This window comes from Mobula birostris, chromosome 18 (genome assembly GCF_030028105.1).
Source record: "Mobula birostris isolate sMobBir1 chromosome 18, sMobBir1.hap1, whole genome shotgun sequence".
Lineage (NCBI taxonomy): Eukaryota > Metazoa > Chordata > Chondrichthyes > Myliobatiformes > Myliobatidae > Mobula > Mobula birostris.
The window spans coordinates 37,173,383-37,200,749 of NC_092387.1; the positions used below are offsets into that span (position 1 = coordinate 37,173,383).

General features: G+C 42.1%; 1 protein-coding gene across 1 annotated transcript in view; it reads right to left on the reverse strand.

Moving 5' to 3' along the window:
* Positions 1 to 27,367, reverse strand: part of LOC140211834 (uncharacterized) — a 70,762-nt gene that overhangs the window by 25,233 nt on the left and 18,162 nt on the right. Inside the window, exons 4-13 of the mRNA XM_072282005.1 lie at positions 22,572 to 22,707; positions 22,187 to 22,260; positions 20,474 to 20,593; positions 16,495 to 16,660; positions 11,441 to 11,622; positions 9,798 to 9,996; positions 9,403 to 9,607; positions 6,640 to 6,813; positions 4,983 to 5,091; positions 1,754 to 1,902 (exon numbers count right to left, since the gene is read on the reverse strand). Coding sequence (XP_072138106.1) covers positions 1,754 to 1,902; positions 4,983 to 5,091; positions 6,640 to 6,813; positions 9,403 to 9,607; positions 9,798 to 9,996; positions 11,441 to 11,622; positions 16,495 to 16,660; positions 20,474 to 20,593; positions 22,187 to 22,260; positions 22,572 to 22,707 — 1,514 coding nt within the window. The remainder of the gene's footprint in view (positions 1 to 1,753; positions 1,903 to 4,982; positions 5,092 to 6,639; positions 6,814 to 9,402; positions 9,608 to 9,797; positions 9,997 to 11,440; positions 11,623 to 16,494; positions 16,661 to 20,473; positions 20,594 to 22,186; positions 22,261 to 22,571; positions 22,708 to 27,367) is intronic.

Sequence of the window (27,367 nt, forward strand, 5' to 3'; positions counted from 1 at the left end):
CCCTAAAGGTTAATTTGCAGGTTGAATCTGTGGTGAGGAAGGCAAAAGCAATGTTAGCATTCATTCAAGTGGACTAGAATATAAAAGCAAGGATGTAATGTTGACACCTTATAAAGCACTAGTGAGGCCTCACTTGGAGAATTGTGAGCAGTTTTGGCTCCCCTATCTTGGAAAGGATGTGCTGAAACTGGAGAGGTTTCAAAGGAGGTTCACGAAAATGATCCCACAATTGACGATTTGTCATATGAAGAGTGCTTGATAGCTCTGGGCCTGTATTCACTAGAATTCAAAAAGCTGAGGTGTGAACTAATTGAATCCTATCAAATGGTGAAAGGCCTTGATAGAGTTGGTGTGGAGAGGATGTTTCCTATGATGGGAGAGTCCAAGACCAGGGGACACAGCCTCAGAATAGAGGGTACGGAGTTGAGGAGGAATTTCTTTCACCAGAGAGTGGTGAATCTGTGGAATTCTTTGCCATAGGCAGCTGTGGAGGCCAAGTCTTGATTGGTCAGGGCATGAAGTGATACAGGGAGAAGCCAGGAGATTGGGGCTGAGAGGAAAATTGGATCAGCCGTGATGAAATGGCGGAGCAGACTCAATGGGCCAAATGGCCTAATTCTGCTCCTATATCTTGTGGTGTTATGGTATCAGTGAACCAGATGCATTTTTGGATACTAATTTTCAATTCTAAATATATTTTATCAATTAATTTAAATTCTTGAGCTAACATGGAGTAATTTTAATTTATGGCAAATGAGTTCAGATTACTAATCTAGGTCTCCAGATTACTGGACAGAACAACCATGCTACATAATGACAAACAGTTTACAATATGTTATATCAGGCAACATGACAGTTTGTAATGTGTAATAATACTTCTGTATCTCCTGCAAAATAAAACTGAACATGATCTTGCATATATATCCAGTAGATTCTTTCACAACTTCAGAATTTCCTAAAGTGCTTCCTGATAAATTAAACTTCTTTGTGCTGTCACTGTTGCATCATGGGAAATATACCAATCCAACTCTTTTCAAGGCCCCACAAAGAGCACTATGAAAAATTATGAGATAATTTGTTTCACTAGTGTTCTGTGAAGGATAGGCTCAAGTGAAACTCAAGGCAGACCATATTTGAAAATTATTAACACCACATTTTAAGGGACTTTTGGCAGCAATGACTTTATAGACATTTGCCAACTTTTCAGGGATAAATTATGGCTAGCATACCAATTCAGATGGTGGGGTGGAGATAGATCTCTACCAAACGAGGTGCGAGGCGCTCCTTCCCTCCGCTCACCTACAGGTCACCCTTGAGCAAAGTGTAGCACCTTCTTAGCGCTCCCCCCCGCCCCCCAGATCAGGGTCACATGAAGCTATGGGATCAGGTGGTGAATGGTCATATGAGTCGCTGGTGCATATCATGAGCCCTGGTTATGCGACCACTGAGACCAGGCAAACGATCTCTGAAGGGTGTTGACAATGGCTGGAGGCACCCATCTTGTAAAGTCACTGCCGAGAAGAAAGCAATGGTGAACCACTTCTGCAGAAAAATTCACTAAGAACAATCATGGTCATGGAAGGACCATGATCACCCACATCATGTGACATGACACATAACAAATGAACGACTATACCAGTGAGAGTGCCTTTGTTCTCCTTTGAACAACATCGCATGATTCACTTAATGGCTTTGATTTCAAAAGCTACTGATTTAAGCATAAAATCCTCCAAAATATACAGTATCTACTTACACTTTCTCAAGTATTGTCATCTCTGAAGGCTGCAGTTCAAGCCCATCCACATCAAGTGCCCTTCTGAAATTTGTCTTTAGAATACATCCACTATTCAGTTTGTCAAAGTCCTTCATATGGTCACCAATCTTGATACGGTTTTTATACACCTGAGCCAACACAAAGTAGCTGAGCAATGGATGACTTCATAGCGTACACTCCAAACCACTAATGGTTAAAAATACAATTGTTTCATAAGGCCCATCAGACTGTGATCAGTCATTTTGCTAGCTCAGAAGTATTTGCAGTTATGTAGACAGAATTGTTTGCTGCTGCTTTCTTCTTCTTAGTGGCTTTTATATCTGCATTTGCACATTTCTTTTGGACAATAGTGTGCGGACCGGCAGGCTGCACTGTGAAAACTTCCATGACTCTAATCAGCCGGTAGAACAGCTAATCCTGCCCAGTGGGAAGGTTAACAGATTCCCATGTGACGCAGGAGACGGACAAGGTGTTTGTTCCTCCTACATAACTCCTGTGGATGCAAACAGCTCACTGGGTTCAGCCCAGAATTCAGAGCCATCGCTCTGGTTTCCTTTCACCAGTGAATCAGAATTCTGCATTTTGTCAAAGGCACGGTGGAGGAGATGGGTGATGTGGATTTGTAATTCCTCTTTATTAACAGGGCAGAGGGGAACTGTAATACAGACCGGAATAAAAGTACAGGAACAAACCAAGGTAGAACATTCAGGGTAAATGGTAAGGCACTGAGGAGTGCAGAAGAACAGAGGGATCTGGGAATACAGATACAAAATTCCCTAAAAGTGGTGTCACAGATAGATAGAGATTGTAAAGAGAGCTTTTGGTACGTTGGCCTTTATTAATCAAAGTATTGAGTATAAGAGCTGGAAGGTTATGATGAGTACTGTGTTCAGTTTTGGTCACCAAATTACAAGAAGGATATTAATAAGGTTGAAAGAATGCAGAGAAAGTTTACAAGGATGTTGCCGGGACTTGAGAAACTCAGTTACGGATAAAGATTGAATAGGTTCGGACTTTATTCCCTGGAGAGTAGAAGAATGAGGGGAGATTTGATAGAGGTATATAAAATTATGATGGGTATAGATAGAGTGAATGCAAGCAGGCTTTTTCCACTGAGGCAAGGGGAGAAAAAAACCAGAGAACATGGGTTAAGGGTGAGGAGGGAAAAGTTTAAAGGGAACATTAGGGGGGGCTTCTTCACACAGAGAATGGTGGGAGTGTGGAATGAGCTGCCAGATGAGGTGGTAAATGCGGGTTCTTTTTTAACATTTAAGAATAAGTTGGACAGATACATGGATGGGAGGTGTATGGAGGGATATGGTCCATGTGCAGGTCAGTGGGACTAGGCAGAAAATGGTTCAGCACAGCCAAGAAGGGCCAAAAGGCCTGTTTCTGTGCTGTAGTTTTTCTATGGTTTCTATGCTTTCTATGGTTTCTATGGAACCCCCAGGTTACAAATGCCCTGTTTGGGAAACCAGTGGGATGGATTTGCCAGCTGCTGTGTGGCTGCTGCCAGCTTCTGCCACCTGGATACTCAGTTTGCAGATACATTCTGACTTGCAAACTGTTGGGTTATGAACGGTTTACAGGAACAGACTCCTGCTGTAACCGAGGGATGACCCAAAAGCTGCAACACAGAAAAGCCCGAACAAAGGTAGATCTCATTTCAAAAATTGCACCAACACCATACATTTGGAGCTTTTTCATATTACAGTATTGCTTTTATAAACTTAGGATTTTTATATATGAGGCTCATATCTTCCTTCAGCAAACTTTTTCCTATGTGCTCCCTCTGTTCATGTTCAATTAACCTATCACAGGCTCAGAGCTAGAGAACTGCAGAGAGCCCATGGAGTACCAGAGTTTCTTTTCCTTCATTCAGAGGAAGGTTTATCACAAAAGGCCCACGTTTTTAGCCAATTCCTTTTCTCCTTGAACAGAACAGTTTGCTGAGAGGTAACCACATCACAGCTGGACAGGATGAAGGTGGGAGACTTTCCTCTCCTTCAAACGTCAATTGACCTTCATGGTCATTATTCCTAATACATGTTTTATAAAGCTAAATTCACTCAATTACTTACTTGAGTTTTAAGCTCACTGCCAATCACAGTAGAATTTGAAGTTATATTTGTAGATCATTAGATCAGTAATAGACTTCTATTGTACTAGGTATGGAAAAGAAAGGTACGTCGCATCGGAAGTTTCTCCGGTTAGCGGACGATTTCCCCCACGCCTCTCTGACGTAGTGGGGAACCGCGTACGAGGCAAGTTACAGCAGTGATTTGCCATTGCCTTCTGCTGGGTGAATTTCCAAAGAGATCACCAGCTCGTAACCCAGCACGGATGGAAAGCGTGCAGGGGAGCTGGCTGGATTTGAATTCAGGACCTTTTGTCTAGAAGTCCAACGCTGATCCACTATGCCACCAGCTGGGTCTGTACTAGGTATAGTACTGTGAAAATATCCTACATAGGTAGACAAGTTTACAAATAATTGAAAACTGAGGTGAAGGGTTATAATGAGAGCCAGAATGGGGAAACGAAAAGGAGAGAAGGGAAAAGGGGAGAAATTACAGCAATTACCAGAGAAATTCCTCTAATTTCCAGTAATTTCTCCCCAACCCCTTCTCTCTTTTTCAATTCCCATTCTGGTCCCCTCTTACCCCTTCTCATCTCCTCACCTGCTTATCACCCCCCCCTCCGGTGCCCCTCCCCATTCCCTTTCTCCCATGGTCCACTCTCCTCTCCTATCAGATGCCTCCTTCTTCAGGCCTTTACCTTCCCCACATATCATCTCCCAGCTTCTCACTTCATGCCCCCTTCCCCACCCTCCTACTTTCTACCTCACCTGGCTTCACCTCTTACCTGTCAGCTCGTATTCCTTCCCCTCCCCCACCCCCTCCACCTTCTTATTCTGGCTTCTTCCCTTTCCTTTCTAGTCCCGATGAAGGGTCCAAAACATTGACTGGATATTGCTCTCCACAGATGCTGTCTGACCTGCTGAGTTCTTCTAGCATCCTATGTGTGTTACTCTGGAGTTTCAGGATCTGTAGAATCTTGTTTATGGCCTCTTGTAGATGCTAGCGATGTTGAAAAAGCTCATATTTATGTCAGATGGACATTGGCTTGATGTGATATTAGAAGTGGGAATCTGTCTGGTTGGAATGAATGGAGACACTACACTGTGATAACTTGTGCAAATTATGTTTACCTTGGTTTTAATTTTTTCTAAGATGCAATTAATGTCTTTTGAGGCCACCTGTTCATGGATCTTCTTTGATTCATTTAGCTGGCGGATATCATTCATCAGTTTATTATATCTGTAAGAACAACAAACAAGGACCAAAGATGAAGAAGTATCAAAGATGAAAACTTGCCAATGAGATCCTGACGCACCATGGCTGACAACCAAATTAACTAGTTTCAGGATCCTGCTCTATCTCCTAGATCAAAATCTAGGACGCAGGGTTTAGGGTCTGTCTGAGTACAGCCAACGGTCCAATCCCCAAGCCCTGGTTTCGTCAAGTCGAAAAGAATCAGAATCCAAATCAGGTAGTCACTAATTTATATAAGATGAAATTTGTTATTTTTATGGTAGCAGTACAGTACAAAGACATAAAAATCTATAAATTACAAAGATAAATAAAAAGTGCAATAGAAAGGAAAAGTGAGGTAGTGTTTACGAATTCGTGGATTGTTCAGAAATCTGACAGGAGGGGAGTAGCTGTTCCAAAAATCATTGAGTATGGGTTCTTCGGGCTCTTGTACCTTCTCCTAAATGGTGGTAGCAAGAGAGTACATGTCCCAGATGGTGAGGGTCTTTAATGATGAGTATCACCTTCGAGGATTTACCTCTAGAAGATGTCACATGATGGAAATGGTTGAGTCGACAACTCTCTGCAGCCTCTTGCAATCTTGCAGGTTCCATACCAGGCTAGGATACAACCAGTCGGAATGACCTCCATAAATTTTCCACTAAAATTTGTAAGAGTTTTCGGTGACGTACCAATACTCCTCAAATTATAATGAAGCTGAGCTGCTGGCATGTCTTCTTGATGATTGCATTGATGTGTCTGGCCCAGGATAGATCCTCTGAGATGTTGACACCAAGGAACTTCAAGCTGCACCACTGACTCCTCAATGAGGACTGGGGTGTGTTCTCCTGACTTCCCCTTCCTGAAGTCCACAATCAATTCCACAGACCAACATTTGACCAGCTCAAGTCATGACAAAATAGTGTGAGTTATTGAAGATATAAATGATTAGTATTCCCTGTAGTGTAGAGGATGGGCCACAGTGTTTTGTATGAGCTGAAGATTACAGTGAGTGGCTGATAGGAAGTCAGTCAGAGAGTAATCAGTGATCTTCAGTTAAGCTCTCAGACATCTTTGCTGCAAAATTCACTGTGACTGTGACCAATGCGAGAGCTCCCTCCTTGTACCCTTAACCTCATTAAAATATTTGACACAGTGAACAAAAGCCTACTTACCCAACTTCCTTTGAAATCCACCCAGTAGGTGATCATGCTTATTCAATTGCAACCAGAATATTGCCAACAATAGTTTCATTGCTGATCTCTACAATAATAGGAAAACAGTTCTTCTTCACATCACTAACTTGTGCAAAAAGTTCAGGGAAAATAAGATTTCCCTGCAGACAAACTACCTACCAAAATGCACAGGCAAGGCTTATATCAGAGCATAGCCCATTAACTGAGATGTTAGAGAACTGTCCTGATATTATAACAAAATTTTTTCAGGGGTTGCAGGATATGAAGTGGGTGCAGAGAATGAAGACAAGCCTTAAAACCTCCTCATCTGCTCTGTTTACAAAGGTAATATCATCAGGTAATGAACACCCATACTCACTTTTCCTCAAGTTTGGGCTGTGGGTCAACCTGGTCCAGGAACCTGACATAGTCAACTCCCAATTCATCCACGAACACATCCTCCAGCAAATGTACCTCTTTTTCAGCCACCTCCAGATTAAGCTGTGCAAGACATCGATGAAACTGAGATCGAGACAAGTGGCCATTGTTATTCCTAGAAATATGGCAGTGACAGTGTTAGGGTCATAGGTACAGCAGTATGCTATTTGTCTCCTAAAGTCTATTCTATCTTTCATTAAGTCCTGCTTTAGATTTTCTGGGGTGTTGCCTGAATGCAGGGAATTCACATAGGGGGAGACATTGAATGGACAGGGTTTGTTTTCTTTGGAGAGGAAGAAGCTAAGATGTGCATTGATGTAAGATTATGAGGAGAATAGAAAGGGTAGATAGTTCAAAATCTTTTTCCAATGATGTGGCTACCAAAAACAGAAGGTGTAGATCTAAGGTGAGAGAGAGAGGAGTTTTAAAGGGGATCTGAGGGCTGAATTTTGTAGCTGATATCTGGAACACAGTGCCAAGAGGCATTTTACAGACTCTTAAATAGGCAAGGTATAGAAGGGTATGATCTTAATACAGGCAAATAGGATTACTGTAGATGGGCAAAAAGGTCAGCAGGGATCTGATGGGCTGAAGAGCCTGCTTCTTTGCTGTACGACTGAATGACACAACTCTTTAGTCACCTGAACTTTAGCTTTGATGACCTTTGTGCACAGAACCCTACGTTACTTTAGATCTCTACAGTTTCTAGTTCTAAAGGTAAATATCTTCATAGAGTGGAACATGCAATGTCACATTTTTTGTGAATTATGCAATTCAGATCTATTGAAAGATCATTTGCAGTGACATACTGCTGTGTGTGTGACATGTTAATACCAAAGGAGCCCAGACATTCACAGCAATATATGACATTACTTTAGAAATTTGTTATGCTTGGTCCACACAAGACACAGTTCACTCATGTGGAAGTAGACTATCACATGCATTGAGGCCTAGTTCTGAATTACTGTGGCATCAGGACGTTCAACCCAGTGCTCAGATGCTGATTCAGGGGGATCCCTTTTAAATAATGTACTTGGCCATGAAGAAGTTTTCCTTATGGCCTATTCTATGCCCCCAACTTGCAATCCTCACCTGATATTCCTCTTTGAACACTGTCTTCCCAGCCTGAACACCTCTAATCTGATCACCTGACCCCTGTACAGGTCAGCATTCCCACTCCCACTGCATGCATCCATCCTTGGCAGTGGCCGTGAAAAGGTTTATCACAGTGCAAGGTCTGTTTTATGGAGAACAATACTTTGGGCCTCTTGAGTTTTGCAGGTTTAGGCTCTTGAACCACATGCTACTGGCTCGCCACCCACTGCTGCATTAATGTGCCAATAAGTGCATTTCACTTCCAAAGCTTCCACTGGGTGGAAAAGCAGCACTTCCAACAATGCGGCACTCCCTCGGCTCTGCAGTCACACCAGGGTCTGCGCACTAGTTTCTGGCTACTCGCTGACTGCCGACTGTCCTCATCAGCACGCTTACAGTGAACTGATGATGACTGTGTGCTTGTGCAGATTATGCTGTTGGTTCAGATACCTAACTCTTCAAGAAATAAACATCCGAGAACTAAACAACAGGAATTCTGCAGATGCTGGAAATTCAAGCAACACACATCAAAGTTGCTGGTGAACGCAGCAGGCCAGGCAGCATCTGTAGGAAGAGGTGCAGTCGACGTTTCAGGCCGAGACCTGTCCTGACGAAGGGTCTCGGCCTGAAACGTCAACTGCACCTCTTCCTACAGATGCTGCCTGGCCTGCTGCGTTCACCAGCAACTTTGATGTGTGTTGATCCGAGAACTAATATTGTTTACTATTGGCTGGTGTGGAGAAGAAAGAAGTAGAAAAGATCAGAATCCCCTGAAATAGGACTGGAATTTTTTGAATCATAGAAAGGTAGAGCACAAAAATGGGCCTTTTCTGTCCACCCCACCATGGTAACCATGGCACTAATTCCACTTGAGCACATTGGTCCTATATCCCTCCATACCTATCCCATCCCAGCACTTTTTAAAGATCATAGTTGTGTCTCACTCAACCATCTCCTCTGGCTGATGTTCTAGAAATTCACCACCCTCTGTGTGGAAAGCTGATCCCTCAGGTCTCCTTTAAATTTCTCTTCGCTCACCTTAAACCTGCGCTGTGCTGTCCCTATAGTTATAGCTTTCCCTGCTGAAAGGGGAAAAAAACCCTATCTGTCCTGTCTGCACCTCTGCTAATTTTATAAACCTCTATATGGTCACCTCTCGGCCTTCTACACTCCACAGAGAATAAACACAGCCTCTCTGCTCTCTCCTGTAACTGCAGTCCTCCATTCCAGGCAATATCCTGGTGAATCTTTTCTGCACTATTTCTATTTCTACCACATCCTCCTCATAATCTCCAGATAAAGTAAAACCACTTTGCCACTTGCTGAAAGTTGATTTGCATCCTCCACTCATATTTAATTCAATAATGAGGGCAATGGATAATGACTGAATTTTAAGCAGAGTGTTCCTAGGTGTTCAGATTGACCACTCAAAGTGGCCGTTAAGGCCAAGTGCAGTCTTGGTAGGCTCCAGCTGTGGGAGAGCTCCTTGTTAGCAAACTGCCCTGCAAAACTCACTGGCATGTTGCTAATTATGGTCAGACCAAGAAGTGGCTTTTTCATTTAAGAATTACACACAGTGTATAAGGGAACTAATACCCAAAGAACATACTTGTCAAAATCTTTAAACACTGGGAGTGTAATGAGATGCCTATGGCTGATTCGCTCCTTCAAACGACAGATCAAAGTCTCAAACTGAGCTCTCTCTGGAGGGTTTAAGATGTCCGCATTCACAGTGCCGACCTTGGGCAGTTGGTAAGTCTCTAATGGTGGAACCTTCATATTGGGTTTCTTTTCCAGTTCAGGAATGGTGAAAACTGGGGACGGAAATGACAGGCATTAAGATAAGGCTAAGGCTTAATAAAGAGATTGATGAGATTTCTTGACCGTAACAGGAATGTGCTCAGTCTAAGATACAGAAATGGAACAGTAAAAGAGATTGATTCAAAAAATGTTACACAGAGAAAGTTAATGTTTTACTTAATTCTTCAAATCCTGCTTTAGTACCTGAGTCAATGTCACTGGTAAAATTATTCCATATAATGTAGCCAGGCTTACTGGGATCTTCGTAACACTTCACCAGAACTCTGAATTGAGCTTCAGTTAGTTCTGGGTCAAATCCTATCAGACTAAGAACCCTTCTAAAGACTGATGTGGGGATTCTTCCACTGCGCAAGGGGTCAAAGTCCTCAATGAAGTCAACAGTCTGAAAAGGAAATATATTTTAGTTAGAGTAGCTGGCTATAGCCATGTCTTTATCCCAATGTACATAATCCAGGTGCCAGGCTCAACAAGAAGCTCAGAGATCTCGGCCTTCACCCTGCCTTGTGTAGCTGGATCTTGGACTTCCTGTCAAGTCGTCAGCAGATGGTAAGAGTGCGCTCCTTCACCTTCACCCCTCTGACTCTCAACGCAAATGCCCCTCAGGGCTGTGTACTAAACCCCCTCCTTATACCCATGACTGTGTTGCCAACCACAGCTCCAATCTGATAATTAAATTTGCTGATGACACTACACTGATTAGCCTAATCTCAAATAATGACGAGGCAGCCTACAAGGAGGAAGTCATCACCCTGACACAGTGGTGTCAAGAAAACAACCTCTCCCCAATGTCGCAAAAACAAAGGAGCTGGTTATGGACTACAGGAGGAATGGAGACCAGCTAACCCCTATAGACATCAATGGATCTGGGGTTGAGAGGATGAACAGCTTTAAGTTCCTCGGCATAAACATCACCGAGGATCTTACGTGGTCTGTACATAGGGCTGTGTGGTGAAAAAGGCACAATAGCACCTCTTTAACCTCAGACGGTTGAAGAAGTTTGGTATGGACCCCCAGATTCTAAGAACTTTCTATAGGGGCACAACTGAGAGCATCCTGACTGGCTGCCTCACTGTCTGGTATGGGAACTGTACTTCCCTCAATCGCATACTCTGCAGAGAGTGGTGCGGACAGCCCAGCACATCTAAAGATGTGAACTTCTCATTATTCAGGACATTTACAAAGACAGTTGTGTAAAAAGGGCCCAGAGGATCATTGGAGACCCAAGTCACCCCAACCACAAATTGTTCCAGCTGCAACCATCCGGGAAACGGTACCGCAGCATAAAAGCCAGAACCAACAGGCTCTGGGACAGCTTCTTCCACCAGGCCATCAGACGCTTAATTCATGCTGACGCAATTGTATTTCTATGTTATATTGACTATCCTGCTGTACATAATATTAATTATAAATTACTATAATTTCACTTTGCACATTTAGATGGAGATGTAACGTAAAGATTTTTACTCTTCATGTGTATGAAGGATGTAAGTAATAAAGTCAATTCAATTCAATTCGGTTTATATACTAACAGGGGTTGGTCGACAAAATCACCTTCCGGTAGTCAGACTGTATGAGTCAGTGACTGGATGAGGGAGCACCTTCTACCACTTGTAGTCTGGGTACCATGGCTAACCCAGAAAGGGGAGGGGGTATCCTTTGGGAGGACCCTCACCACCCCCCCCATAATTGTTGGACAGATATCAGAGATTAAATAGTGTGGCTCTCACTCCCAGCTTGACAAGTTCCTAAAGAAAAGAAGAAGGGGAAATCTGAGTGGAGAGGTGATAAAAGCAAACACAGGGGGAATGAGGAATCTGCTAACTCACCCTGACTCTGTTGACCAAAACATGGTGGCGGAGTCGGCCCAACAACTCGCCCAAGTCCACTTTGTCAACCTTAATCTTTGGCTGTAGCTTGAATCCAATTTTCTGTTCTTCCGGTGAAACGTCAATTGGTTTATCTACTGGTATTTCAGGCTGAAAGGAATCCACTTTGAAACCAGTAAATTCTGATTGAGAGACGTACAAAGTGAACATTTATGGCAAATGCTTCCCATTTCCTGCTCTCCCTTGCAGAAACGGCAAGCCGTTAGTCTCGACCCATCTGAGTCAGTGTGCTATGTATTCTGTCAACATTAGAAAAATTAGCGGCTCTTGGACATGGTTGAACTGAGTAACAAGGAAGATTGTTTTCATTATGAAGCAAGCAAAGAGGAGCAGAGACCACAAAGACTGGGCACAGCTTCTCGCACCACATATACTGTATATATTGACATAGAATTTGATTGTTCCTGATCGGCCTATGAATTTGAACAATTGGTCTAAGTGTTCAAAGAATATCTGAGTGCTAAAGCAGAGTGGTTCAAGCTTAGCCAGAGGAAGAAAGATGTTTTTTCAGTTTAAGGCAACACTGCATAAATGATCTGAAACATGTGACAGTGGTCACTTGATGAAAGTGGAACAAGGGGCTGCTTTGTTTTCTGTCTAAAAGATGCATCGAGTCAGTGCAAAGTGTTGGTAAAAAGCACCACATCTACTAGACTTCTCAAAATAGCAATCAGGAGTCCAACAATTCTGCACTGAAGATGTTTATTTAACCAGGCTAGAGACAAAATAATAATATTGATCCAGAGTAATAACTTTGCAAGTGACATGCCATAGTTGGATGGGATTATGGCATCTATGTCAGGGTTGCCGGAGCCCGTTAGATTGCTGGGGTTGGGTACCAGGGGTGGTTGTGATGAGGAAAGGATAGCTAAACTCACATCACAGTTCATTGAGGTGTCAGAAAGAAAGAAAACTCCTGGAATATTTTTTATTGATCTAGATAGGCAACACAAAGAAACCCTGTGCAACATGGTGAAGAGTTGCCATGGACTCCCTCAAAGCTGGAAAAAGGGCTTGGGGAAGTTGCGACCATCAGCTGGATAAATTAGATTTACTTTGAATTTGCAATGCAAGCTAGAGATGCAGTAATTATTATGCCATCAGAGCATTTCAGGAAACAGCTATGATTTTTTTAACTGAACAGCAATTACCATTCCTGACAAAAATAAACATCATAGAAATGAATGAAAATAAGACAAACTGTTTTTAGTTAATATATGTGAGAGTAAAGGACTTTCAGTAATGGGTTGAGATTGCTCTCACAACCTCATTTAAACTTTAAGTATAACAGACCTTTCTAAAATGTGTCATGTACTCATGGGAAGGACTATGTCCTTATTCATACAGAACTTATGATGCATTGAACAATCTAAGTGTATCTTAGTATGGAAATGGATGGAGGTGAAGGGAATCTAAAAATGTTTATGTCGCTACCTTTTCTGTACCAAGTGACCACAGATCCTGGACAAACCACACAGAGCCTGTCAATGTACTTAGTGCCAAATAATGCCACATTTTCTTTTTCTTGATTGCTTACAGTACTGTAAAGCAGGGAAATACATACCTTTTGTGAAGGTAAAATGAGTAACAAACTTAGGTCATAATATAAAGAAACAGAAATATGAATCCAGTGGTCAGGTCCATTGCGTAACAGGTGGCAACGACTCACTGAAAATGGATGTCAATAAACATTGGAAATTATTGGACAGCGTGCCAGCATTCCACAAAACTAAGGCTAAAAATAACTCATGATGGAGTGGAGTTTGAAGACATAAACACCAACTCACATAGAAATTAAAGCAATGAAACAGACCATTGCACCAAAGAAACTACGAGGGTAATTATAGTCCACTCACACAACATCTTGAGGGGTCTTTGCCTGGGCAACATCTTTTTCATCATACTTATCAATGACTTGGAGAGAGTGATAAAATTTGTAATTGTTAAATAGCACAGAGTATTATTTAATTATCCATGGTTGCTTTTACAGCAAAAGCAAAAATAATGGCAGATTTAGCTTCAGATAGAGATTTACAAGTTCATTTTGCCCAGAACCAAGAAAGTGCAATTGGAATATTTTCTTAATGTTGAGAAACCAGAAGTTTGTAGGAGAAAACCACCTGGGTGTCCAGGTGCATGGATTCTGAGATCTAGTACACAGCTATAAAAATGTGAGCAGGCTTTAACGTCTATCTGAAAGGGTTTAGAATTACAAAGGAGAAAATGGGACCTTAGTTGTGCAGAGCCTAGATTACATCACACACTGAGACACCTTTGATTGCTCTTAGGATGTGATTGAAGAATTATATCGGCCCAGGAAGGAATATGGTACAGGTTCATCGGGCTGTACGAAGATTTTGAGGGTTAACCAAGGATAGAGTGCACAATTTTGATTTTATTTGCTTCCAATGAACAGATTCAAGGAGAAATAATTAACGTGTCATGTCAATTGGAAAGAAATTATTTCCTGAGAATGTTAGAGGCCCTAATTTTAAAATTAAGCTTAGGTCATTTAGTAGAATGTTTTAGGAGCTATTTTTATATAAGGTTCAGTAGAAATATTTCCCTAGAAGGGACTGAAGATGTAGAAGTCTGAGAGTAACAGAGTTTAGTAACTGAGGGAAGAGGCAGCAAATGGAGGCAAAGTTCAGAACAATTGTGACAATATTAGCTGGGAGAGGAGGCTTGAGAAGCTCTATGGTAAATTCCCACTCTCAGCATCAGACTAAATATACAAACATGACCATTTACTAAAAACTAAATCTGGAAACAGAGCTGTGGCTGTGCTGAGAAAAGCTGCAGTCAGCTCCAAAGTTCAAAAAGAAGTACCAATTAACATTGTGCAAATTACTGGAGTACTTGCAACAGCAATCCACAAAACTAAAGCCACACCTAACATACAGTATGTGTGATAGAGAGGAGAATGTGAAATTTAGTAACTGCTTTACATAAATCTTTAAGGACTGAAACAGGTTTTTCTGCCCAGGGAAAAAAAGGTAGTATTCATGCACTGCATAAAGGTCAAAACAATCCATAAATCTGTGTGTGTACTTATTAACCTTCACTGCTGATGTAACTGCACTACACTAAGTAGTAATGAGTTTCACTCTGTACTACTCCATCAGCAGTTCATTCTGTATTTCATACGGACCTTATTAATGTCTATCCTTTATTTACAGTTTCTTCAAATCTGAACAAACAAATAAATAAATAAATTGATTAATTAATTAATAGGTAAAATAGACAGATAGGTAGACAAGCAAACGAATGGATGGATAGATAGGTGAATCAATAAATAGATAAATGGATAGATAAATACATTGGTAAGTAAGTGTGGCAGGCTGGCCGGTGGAGTAGTGACATCAGCACTGAACTTCAAGGAGGATGGTCCTGAGTTTGAATCTGGCCGGGTCCCGACCTGGGCAGCAGTACCTGTATGGAAGAAAGACCTGCTAATCTACTTCCATATCTTGCCATGAAAGCTGAATGGACAATTATACTATCCATAGAGTCGCCATGAGTTGAGGATGACTCAATTCCTCTTCAACAACAACAATATATGTGTCAATGAATGGGTAAAGGAATCGATAAATGACATTTGAGGAACAAGGTGTCTCAAGATCCTGTACTGTACTGAGGCATGGGATCCATGGAATCTTGGTTGCTTGGATTCAGAATTGGCTTGCAAAAGGCAAAGTAGATGGAGTGTATTCTGCTGGGAGTTCGGTAACTGGTGGTGTTCTGCAGGGACCTGTTCTGGCACCACTACTCTTTGTGCTTTTATAAATTATTTGCATAAAGAAATGGAAATGGGCTAGTGGGTTTCAGATGACAAGAGGGTTAATGATATTGTAGACAGTTTGGAAAATGGTTCTAGGTTATAAAGGGATATAGACAGGATGCAGAGCTGAGCAGAGAAATCATAGATGGAGAGATGGAGTTCAATCCAGGAAAGAGTGAAGTGATACACTTTAGAAGATCAAACGAGGTGGTTAATGGCAGGATTCTTAACAGTGTGAGGAACAGGGGGATCTTGGGGTCCAAGTCCATAGATCCCTCAAAGTTGCCACTCAAGCCAATAGGGTAGTTAAGAAGACCTATGGTGTGTTGGCCTTCATTAGTTGGAGGACGAGTTCAGGAGCCACGAGGTAACGTTGCAGCTCTATAAAACCCTGGTAAGATCACACTTGGAATATTGTGCTCAGTTCTGGTTATCACATTATAGGAAGGATGTGGAAGCTTTAGGGAGGGTGCAGAGGAGACTTACCAGGATTCTGCCTGGATTTGAGAACATGCCTTATGAGGAAAGGTTGAGTGAGCGTGGGCTTTTTTCTTTGGCGTGAAGGAGAATGAGAGGTGGCTTGACAGAGGTGTAAGGTAATGAAAGGCACAGATAGAATTGACAGCCTTCAAATTTTTCCCAGGGCAGCATTAACAAATATCAGAGGACATAAGTTTAAAGTGAGAAGAGGAAAGTTTAGGAGAGCGGTATTTTACACAGAAAGTAGTAGGTGCTTGAAATACATTGTCAGGGGTGGTGGTAGAGGCAGATACATTAGGGGCATTCAAGAGTCTCTTAGATAGGCACATGGGTGTAGGAAAAATGAAGTGTTATGAGCTGTGTAGGAGAGAAGGGTTAGATAGATCACAGAGTTTGTTTATATGGGCTGAATGGCCATGCTGTGCAGTACTGTTCTATGTTCTAATTGCAATGAACTCCTGTTTTACAGTGCAGCTGGAAGGGCTTTCTAGAATTCTCAAAGCATCTTTAGCAGAGAAAGCCTCTGTTACGTTTCATGAACATTGTAAGAGGAATTGTATTACTCTGAAATATTCACCTGAGAGTTGCTCCCAGAGCCAAACCTAGCACTCAGATTTTTGTCTTAAAATGCTTTAAAAGGAAAATCCATCTGAAAATAATATTGGTCAGCACACTTCATATTTATAACCTTATTATGCAATAAAACCAAAGAATTCACATTTAAATCACCTACCTTTATCAACGGCCTGGCTAAATGCAACATAATTTACTTGTCCGGTTGTTGGGTCCCCAAATTTTTTACACAGCAGCCGGAAGTCCATCGGCAGCACACTGAGTCTCAAATAATCCAGAGTCCTCTCAAATTGTGACTTGGACAGGAGTCTTCTGTATGCCACTTTCTATTGAATTGAATATGCTCATGATTAATTTGTAGGAACATGTATTTCAGAGCAGAGAGAGCTAATGCATGCTGGCTGATTGGGCATTGACCTATGTTGTGTCCAGTGTAGAACAGGTAGGCTGAGCATCAGTAATAGGAATTAAATTGGGTAGGGATTGCAGCAATCCAGCTATCTATCATCCAGCATGTTGCTGAGATGCTGATGTAGGGGAGTGGCTGTGATTGAAGAGCATAAAAATGCTGTCCTCCCTCAAGATGACAGCATTTGTCCTCCCACTGTACCAACCAGCTGGTGCCTCCCGTTAATCAGACAGTTCAGATTGCACCACTTAAACCAAATGGCAACGTCTGAAGCTAGGCTTTCTGAGACCGGAGCTGTTCAAGGTTGTTGCATCTCCCTCTCCAGCCCCCTCCGTTAAAAGTCAGCAACCTTCCACCGGCCACGAGGCTGCCCTACAACAAGCACCGGTGCCGGGGACAACACAGGGAGGGGTACTGTAAAGTGATTAGTTGATGTTTTGATGCAAAGCTATGTTTGATTTGGGAATTTATTTATTTACTTATTGAAATACAGTGCAGAATAGGCCCTCCTGGCCCTTTGAGCCATACTGCTCAGCAATCTCCAATGTTTTAATCTTAGCCTAATCACAAATCAATTTACAATGACCAATTAACCCATCAACCAGTGCGTCTTTGGACTATGGGAGGAAACTGGAGCACCCGGAGGAAACACACGTGGTCACATGCTGTACCATTGTGGCATTTGAAATATATTCAGCTCTCTTTAACTAGCAAACCAATTAACTAGACCTCCCTCATAGAACATAGACAGTACAGCACAGGACAGGCCCTTCGGCCCACAATTTTTACACTGAACACAATGCTGAATTAACCTAAATCTCTTCTATCTGTACATGGTCCATATCCCTCCATTCCCTGCATAGTCATGTGAAGATCAAAAGCCTCTATTGTATCTGCTTCCATAACAACCTCTGGTAGCCCTTTTCAAGCACTGAGACCGTAAGACAATGAGACGTAGAAGCAGAATTAAGACATTTGGACCATCAGATCTGCTGCGCCATTCAAGGGTGGCAGATTTGTTTTTCTCAACTTAATTCTCCCACCTTCTCCCCATAACCTTTAACCCCTTGCCAATCAAAACCCTATCAATTTCTGAAGCAACACACACACAAAATGCAGGAGGAACTCAGCAGGCCAGGGAGCCTCTACGGAAAGGAGTACACAGTCGGTGTTTCAGGCTGAGACCCTTCATCGGGTCCTGTATATTCTTTTCCATCGATGCTGCCTGGCCTGCTGAGTTCCTCCAGTATTTTGTGTGTGTTGCTCTGGATTTCCAGCATCTGCAGATTTTCTGGTGTTTGCGACCTATCAATCTTTGCTTTATATGCACCAAAAAAACTTGGCTTCCACAGACTCACCATCTCTAGGCAGAGGAAATTCCTCCTTATTTGAGTTCTAAAGGGATAGCCTCTTATTTTAAAGCTGTGACCTGAAACTGTCCATGTAAAAAAAACTTGCTCTTCACATCTTAATTAAAATTACTTCCCATCACATGAAGTGCATGTTCTCTAGCACTTGACATTTCCACCCTGGGAGAAATGTCTAACCGTCTACTGTGTCAATGCCTTTCATAATTTTAACGCTAGCCGGAAGATCTCAATGAGCACGTACTTACTGCAGATCAGATATCTCACGTATTGTTCTTTTGGGGAGAACTGATGCCTTGGGATTCTGGCAAGATATGGGCCTCCGTTGAGACCTTTTCTCCCCTCTTTCTCTTCCCCGCTCCCTCTGTACTCTTCTGAATTCTGGATTGCAAAGGGAGTACCTATCAATTCACCTAGTGTCTGGGAGTGCCTGGTTTGAGCAGGAGTCTTGTGCTTACTGACTGCACACACCAGAGGCAGTAAAAAAAACACTAAAGCTTTTTACAACAGCCATCAGCTAATGTGAAAATCCTGAAATAGCATTGGTAGGGAGATAATTCTGCTGGGAAAGTTAAGCACGTGGTAATAGCCTCAAACAGTGATAATAAACCTATTCTGATTTTGAACAGAGCAAGTTTAAGAGGGGTTGTTAGCTAAAAACAGCAGAAACTGAATCCTATTAACAGATCTGCTAATTGAGATCCTAACCTGGCTACTATCATACACTCTCTGAGCTCCCCTACTCCCAGGTCACAGGGTTGGAGGTCTATGTGAGTCTGGAAGTTGAGACCCGAAGATCGGAGAGTTCTGGGGTTCGGCGAAGTCCAGAAGGCAAATCAAAGGCTGAAGTCCAGAGCACAGTGAGACCAGCCTAGAAGCCAGAAGGCTGAAGATAGAGACCCAAAGGAGTTATGAGGGCCTGGGTCACTGGGGTTGGAGATCCCTAAAAGTCCAGAAGTTGAGGCCCAATGTCTGCAAGCCTGAGAGTCTAGGGCCAAGGACTCAAGGCCTGGAGTGGCCTGTCTTGGAGCTGGAAGGCTGGTTGTGTATTTGTGTGAGGGTATTAGGTGGGAAGAAAGGGACCTATTCTGCTGTTGTTCTTTTGTTTTGTTGCTATTGTTGTGTTGTTGTTGTGGCTTGTGTCATTCTGCTAAACATTGTGGGTATGTTATTTTGGCAGTGGAGTGTGCGGCAACACTTGCAGGCTGTCCCAGTACTTCCCTGAGTGTGGTGGTTATGTAACGCGCTGTAAGGTTTGACTGCTAATGTAATGGTTTCTTTGTAAGGTTTCACTGCTAATGTCATGGTTTCTCTGTAGCAGCAATGTTTGGGTTATGACTAGTGATAACGGGGGCATTGGAATGTGTGCCATCCAATGAGAGGCATGTTGTTCTTTCTTGTGGGTCTGAGAGAAGGGATTTGGTGTTCTTTTGTTGGCGAGAGATGAAGAGAGAAGACGCGAGTGGAGGGAGTTGGTAAACCGCCGGACAGAGTGGGCTTGGAGCGAGGGTTAAAGGGTCAGCGAATGGACGGAACCATGAGCTCCAACGTGCACATTAGACTGTTTCATTAAAATGGTCCCTTTTTCTTTTTCTTTTCTTTACTAACCCTATAGTCAGATAAAGATTTATAAAGTTCAATCATTTAATTGCATATGGTGTATTGTCTGATATTTTGTGGCACGGATTTGTAACTGGGCAACACATCACACGGCATCCACACAAACGCGATTTCTCAGTTTGGCTGGGCCAGAGGCTGTCTTCCCCTAGACAAGCGCATACTGGCCGAACTTGAGGGTTACAGTTGTTAACACAAACTACATATTTCAATGTCCCTGTGATAAATAAAATAAAATGAATCAGAATCTGAGCCTTAGGTATACACCCTCATCAATGTGGCTTTTGATTTAACTTGCACTACAAGTGTGTATGGGTGAATTGGAGGCTGTTTTCAATTCAATCCAGCAGGACTAGAACCAGGCAGACCACTGAGGCAGACTCTTTTAGCAGTGATTAAGGATGAACGAAGAAGAAATGGTTCATAATCGACAGAATGGATTTCAAATGAATCAGGAGAAAATACAGAGTAAATGTGAGTCAATGGAAGCAGAGAGAGGAGAAGTTATTTGGGTATTTATCATTTGAAATCAGTTGCAGAAGCCACAGTGCCAGCAATCACTATTGGGATATTAGGATTCACAGTAATCAACAATGAGAAATCAGTTCACCTTTGTTGTATTATTTGGAGACAAGAGAGTAGTCCTTAAATGAAAGTGGAGACTGATAGATTAGTTATGTAATTAGTAGAAATTTATTCTTTTGACATTTCCAAAAGCCTTTTGAAAGCAAGAACTGTGCTCTCACCTTGTCGTAATCTTTGAAGAATGGGTTCACCAATAACTGTCTCTTCTCTACTTGCTGAGAAAGCTCTCTGAGCACATCTTCCACCCGTTTTTCTTCTGCATCTGCTAGCTTTATCCCAAGCTGCAGAAAAGAACAAAATAATTGTGAACTTCTGAGAGGTACTTCCTTGATGTCAAATCTTTATAATTCCATGGTTAGAATTCAGCTATGCATCACAGACATGCAGTTTTCTGAAATCCCTCTGGGATATTTGAGTAAATATTGAATAAACAGAGGATGTTCTGCTTTGAGAAAGAGAACAAATGGATTTTTGAGGAATTTTAAAGGAAAGTATAGGGCCGAATAAGACAAATTAGCTTTATGAGTCATTTATGACAGGTAGTAGAGACTTTAGTAGATGAATTTAAAATTGTTTTATTGCATACATTTTAATTTTTTTGTTTTTTCAGTGTTTTTCTTGATCCCTCATACCTTCTTTCCAAATACCTTCTACCCGTCCACTCAGTACCAATGATTGCCTGGAACATGTCCACACTTTCATTACTGGTCACTTGCACAACCCATCTTGCTCCAGGGTTCTTTTTAATGCATAGAAAGAGGATAGTATAATTCCAAGTACTTTTGCATGATATGATCTGATCTCTATGTTTTGAAAAGTAGAACTAATTGCTTAGTTTTCAAGGTCCACATTTTTTGTTTTAGATCTTTTATCCATCAGACACATAAACTCTGAAAAATGGAAATACTATTTAAGTAGAAGTTGCCTTGAAGTTATTTAATGATCTGGCAGATACAAAATGCTGGAGGAACTCAACAGGTCAGGCAGCACCTATGGAAAGGAATAGACAGCTGACTTTTCAGGTCAAGACCCTTCATCAGGACTGGAAATAGAGAGAGAAGAAGCCTGAATTAATGATCTGACTCTTCTTGGGCTCCTCATCCATCCCATCCTCCATTGTAGCAAACCACAACATCACTTAACTCACTATCCTCACTTGACCATCTTACACAGCAGTAAGATTGCCAACATTTCCCCATCTCAGCCTTCCTTTGAGCATTCTCTCATTGCTGAGTACATGAAGACAGTACTTTTCCTTAATACTGGCTCATTCCTAGCAATGGATGAATTCTAGGACGTGATTGCTCTCCCTCCTCTCCGCTTCATTATATGAGGGGTGATTGATAATTTTGGCCTAAGGTAGAAGGAGTCAATTTTAGAAAACCTAGCACATTTATTTTTCAACATAGCCCCCTCCTACATTTACACACTTAGTCCAGCGGTCGTGGAGCATACGGGTCTTAGACCTCCAGAAAGTGTCCAGAGAAGGGGTGATTGATAACTTCGTGGCCTAAGGTAGAAGGAGATGATTTATCAACTTCAAACTTTCTGTATAATCACTCAAACAGTTGAACTGCATGTGCATGTAACGAGAGCTGTATAACTCATCTACTTCTACCTTAGGCCATGAACTTATCAATCACCGCTGCTGTGGACACTTCCTGGAGGTCCAAGATCCGTATGCTCCACGACTGCTGGACTAAGTGTGTAAATGTAGGAGGGGACTATGCTGAAAAATAAATGTGCTAAGTTTACTAAAATTGATGCCATTTACTTTAGGCCACGAACTTCAATCACCCCTCGTAGCAGCTTCCAATATAAAGCTTCCTATAAAGAGTAGCTTGAGAACGTGATCTTTACATCTGAAAGCTCACCTTGAATAGAGTTCCATTTGGTGGCCTGTACACCTCCACTCTAGGATATTTTTCCAAATGAGGAATATTAAATGCTGTGGAAATAAATATTTGTGATGGAACATTGATATTGCCTGAAGTTGTACACACATAACACACAAAAGTTATTCAGTCACATTTACCCTACAAAATTAAAAAGGTCTTGTTTGACCACCATTGTGTTAAAAAAAAAGCACCTTCACAATATCTTCAACGGAAACAAGCCATCTGGATCTGGAAGGTCAAGGTAGCGTGCTGGACAGTCAGGGTTAGATCCTGGTGGCATTGAGGGAGAGAACAGCAGAAGACCATGCACACAACAAAGAGCTAAAGAGATTTAAATTGCTAACTCAATGTGTTTCCTCACCATGTTCCATCAAATCACAGAAATCATGATAGCGAACTTGGCCATCTGGTGTGCCGAAACATTTGAGAAGTGCCTGGACATCCTGCTCTGTCAAGTCACCTTCTTTGCCACAGGCCAGATTCAGCCCTCGTATAAACTGTGGACAATGAGTAATAAATTAAACAATTAATGAGGAAGCTGCCACATGGTAGGTTGGTTCAGAAGGTTAAGGTATGTGGGATCCAAAGTGAGGTGGCTAATTAGATCCAAAATTGGCTTGGTGATAGGAGGCAGAGGGTAGTGGAGAAAGGATAATGATTTTTCTGATTGGTGATCAATGGTCTACCACAGGGATCGGTGCTGGGGCCCTTGTTCTTTGCGATTTAGGTTAATGTCTTGGGTGTGAATGTAGGAGGTATAATCTTTGGATGATGTGAAAGTTGGGTGGTGTTGTGGATGGTGAGGAAAGCTATCTAATGCTACAGCAGGATTAGTTCAGGTGGAAGGTTGGGCAGAGCATTGACACCCACATTTTAATCTTGACAAGTGCAAGGTGTTGCACTTTGAGAACTTAAATAGAGGAAGGAAGTCTACAGTAAATGGTAAGGCACTAAGAAATTTTGATGCACAGAGAGACCTTTAAGTTCAATCCATAGTTCCCTGAAAATGGTGACATAGGTTGATATGGTAGTGAAGAAGACACTTGGCTTGCTTGTCTTCAGAGGTGGAGGCAGAGAATATGACAACTAGAATGTTAAAAAAAACTCTTTAGTCTGCACTTGGAGTGTTTTGTGCAGTTTTGCTTGCTGCACTATAGGAAGGGTGTGGTTGCACTGAGAGAGTGCCGAGGAGATTCAACAGGATGTTGACTGGATCATGAGTTATGAGGAGACATTTCAAAGCCTGGATTTGTTTTGCCTGCAGCGAAGGAGACTGGGCTGCAGGGGGTTGGGGTGTGAACTAATGGAAGAATATACAATTATGAAAGGCATAGATGTGGTAAATTGTGAGAATCTTTTTCCAGTGGTAGGGGTAGCATGAACAAGAGGGCACAAAGGTGTAAGGAATGAGTGTTAAACGGGACTTGAGGGAAGAAGTTATTACACAGAGAATGGTGGACATCAGGGATATCACATTGCCAGAGGATGTGCTGGAGTCAGATACAATCTGACTCTATATTTAAGACACTATATACTATATTTAAGACACATTTAAACAGGCAATTAAAATTTTTCAAAGACCATGTTCCAAGGCTCTGGTAGGAAATAACCTTTGAAAATGCAATTCCCCTTCGAAATATCCAGCTACATCATCTCAAGTATGTTGTTTAAATGTTTTAACGGCAGCCTGTAGCTCCAGCTACGTTTCCTTCTACAATTGGTAAGGGTAATGTACTCACACCCCCCTTTACTGCAAGTAGTTTCTGAGAGTCACGTCACACACAACCCCTCATGGTCCAGGAACACACCCTACACAGTCAAGGAAGCCCACCAACACCTCTACATTCTGAGGAGACTGAAGAGAGCTAGACTTTATTATTTCCTGGCAGTCACATTATGGACAGCCAAGCGTCACTTTATGGAAGTAAAATCAATGTAAACGTTTGTAAGTATTAAGCTGTCTTATTTATATTTATTGTGCATTTTTATTATTATTGTGTCCTTTATCTTTTGTCTTCGAAGAGGACGACAACCTTGTCATAGGGTTTGGAGGCTTGGACCATAAGACATGGAGCAGAATTAGGCCATTCAGCCCATTGAGGCTGCTCCGCCAGTTCATCATGGCTGATCCTGGATCCCATTCAACCCCATACACCTGCCCTCTCACCATATCCCTAATTGCCCTGACCAATCAGGAATTTATCCACTTCCACTTTGAATGTACCCATGGACTTGGCCTCCACCGTAGTCTGAGGCAGAACATTGCACAGATTCACCACTCTTTGATTAAAAAAATTCCTCCTTATTTCTGTTCTAAAAGGTCACCCCTCAGTTTTGAGGCTGTGCCCTCTAGTTCTGGATACCCCCGTCAGAGGAAACATCCTCTCCACATCCACCCTATCTAGTCCTTTCACCATTCGGTTGGTTTCAATGAGATCCCTTCACATTCTTCTAAATTCCAGTGAGTACAGGCCAAAGCTGCCAAATGCTCCTCATATGCTAGCCCCTTCATTCCTGGAATCATCCTCATGAACCTCCTCTGGACTTTCTCCAACAACAATACATTCTCTCTGAGATAAGGGGCTCAAAATTGTTAACAATACTCCAAGTGCGGCCTACTAAAGCTTCAGCATTATCTCCTTGTTTTTATATTCTATTCTCCTTAAAATAAATGCCAACATTGCATTTGCCTTCTTTCTCACAGACTCAACCTGTGAATTAACATTCTGGGAGTCTTGCACAAGGACTCCTAAGTCCCTTTGCACCTCTGATGTTTGAACCTTCTCCCCATTTAGATAACAATCTGCACTATTGCTCCTTTTACCAAAATGCATTATCATACATTTCCTAACACTGTATTCCATCTGCCACTTTTTTGCCCATTCTTCCAAATTGTCTAAGTCCTGCTGCAATCTCATTGCTTCCTCAGCACTACCTACCCCTCCACCTATCTTCGTGTCATCTGCAAATTTTGCCACAGTCATCAATTCCATTATCTAAATCATTGACAATGTAAAAGGTAGCAGTCCCAATACTGAGCACTGAAGAACACCACTAGTCACTGGCAGCCAACCAGAAAAGGCCCCCTTTATTCCCACTCACTGCCCTCTGCCTGACAACCATTCCTCTATCCATGCCAGTATATTTCCTGTAATACCATAGGATTTTATCTTGTTAAGCATCCTCACGTGAGGCACCTTATCAAATGCCTTCTGAAAATCTAAGTAAATGACACACACTGCCTCTCCTTTGTCCACCCTGCTTGTTACTTCCTCAAAGATTTCTAACCGATTTGTCAGGCAAGCTTTCCCTCCACAAAAACCATGCTGACTTTGACTTATTTTATCATTAGTTTCCACGCGTCCCGAAACATCGACCTTAATAATGGACTCTAACACTTTCCCAACCACTGAGGTTAGACTAACTGACCTATAATTTCCTTTCTTCTGCCTTCCTTCCTTCTTAAAGGGTAGAGTAACATTTGCAATTTTCCACTCCTCTGGGACCATGCCAGAATCAAGTGATTCTTGAAAGATCATGCCCAATGCATCTGTTATGTCTTCAGCAACCTCTCTCAGGACTCTGGGATATAGTCCATCATACAGTTAGTGTCTTCCACAGTAAAGACTGAAGCAAAATACATTAAGTTCATCTGCCATTTCTTTGTCCCCCATTACTAACTCATTAGCATAATTTTCCAGTGGTCTAATAACAACTCTCACCTCCCTTTTATTCCTTATATAACAGAAAAATACTTTTAGTATCCTGCTTTATACTGTTGGCTAGTTTCATCTTTTCCCTTCTTATAGCTTTTTTAGTTGCTTTTTGTTGGATTTTAAAAGCTTCCCAATTATCCAACCTGTCACTCACTTTCGCTACATTATATGCCCTTTCCTTGTCTTTTATGCAGTCCTTAACTACCCTTGTCAGCCATAGTTGCCTAGCCCTGCCATCTGAGAACCTTTTCTTCTGTGAGACATATTTATCCTGCGCCTTGTGAACTATTCCCAGAAACTTCAGCCACTTCTGCTCTGCCATCATCCCTGCCAGTATCCCCCTCCAATCCACCTGGGCAAGATCCTCTCTCATGCCTCTGTAATTCCCTTTATTCCTTTGCCATACTGATACCTCTGAGTTACGCTTCTCCCTCTCAAATTGCAGTATGAATTCAATCATATTATGATCACTGACTCCTAAGGGTTCTTTTACATTAAGCTGACTAATAAAATCAGGGTTATTACACAACACCCAACCTAAAATAGCCTTTCCCCTCATAGGCTTGAGCACCTTATCTAAAAAGCCATCTCGAAGGCATTCAACAAATTCCCTCTCTTGCGATCTGACGCAAACTTGATTTTCCCAATCCTCTTGCATATTGAACTCCCCCATTACAATTGTGGCATTACCTTTATTAGATGCCCTTTCCAGCTCCCTTTGCAATCTCAACCCCACATCTTGGCTGCTATTTGGAGGCCTATATATGATTCCCATAATGTTTTTTTTTAAACCTTTGCAGTTTCTTAATTCCACCCACAAACATCTCTGACCCTATGTCACCTCTTTCTAAAGATGTAATTCCATCTCTTACCAACAGAGCCATACCACCACCTATGCCTTCCTGCCTGTCCTTTTGATACAAAGTATATTCTTTGACATTAAACTCCCAACTCTGACCTTCTTTCAGCCACAACTCAGCGATGCCCACAAAGTCATTCAATACAGCAACTTCAGTCCCGCATTCTTTGCCCTCATGAATTTTGCCTCTGTGATACAATTTAACTCTTTGCTCTTTGCTTGCGTGCCTCAATGGCCTGGAGAGCTGTGTTGGCTGGAGTCAGGGCTTTATTCTTTGGCTCTTGGTAGGGGCACCCATTTCCAAACAGGTCAAAGGACAGTGGCCAGACTGAGAGTGGTCCACCGGTACTCCAGGTTTAGGGGTTTGGCTCTGGACTAGCAACACCGACTGGTAAAACAAAACTGTTCAGAAACAGCAAAGAAAAATCCTTCTACATCTGTTCCTGAGTCTCCACCCAGGACTTGCATGACTGACAGTAATGAAAACTGAGCTGCTGACACAATGAAGGAAGCACTGAATACTGCCAGAGATGGAGGACCATTTTTTGCTGCCCAAAAAGCCAGCAGCATAAGGGGCAGCAG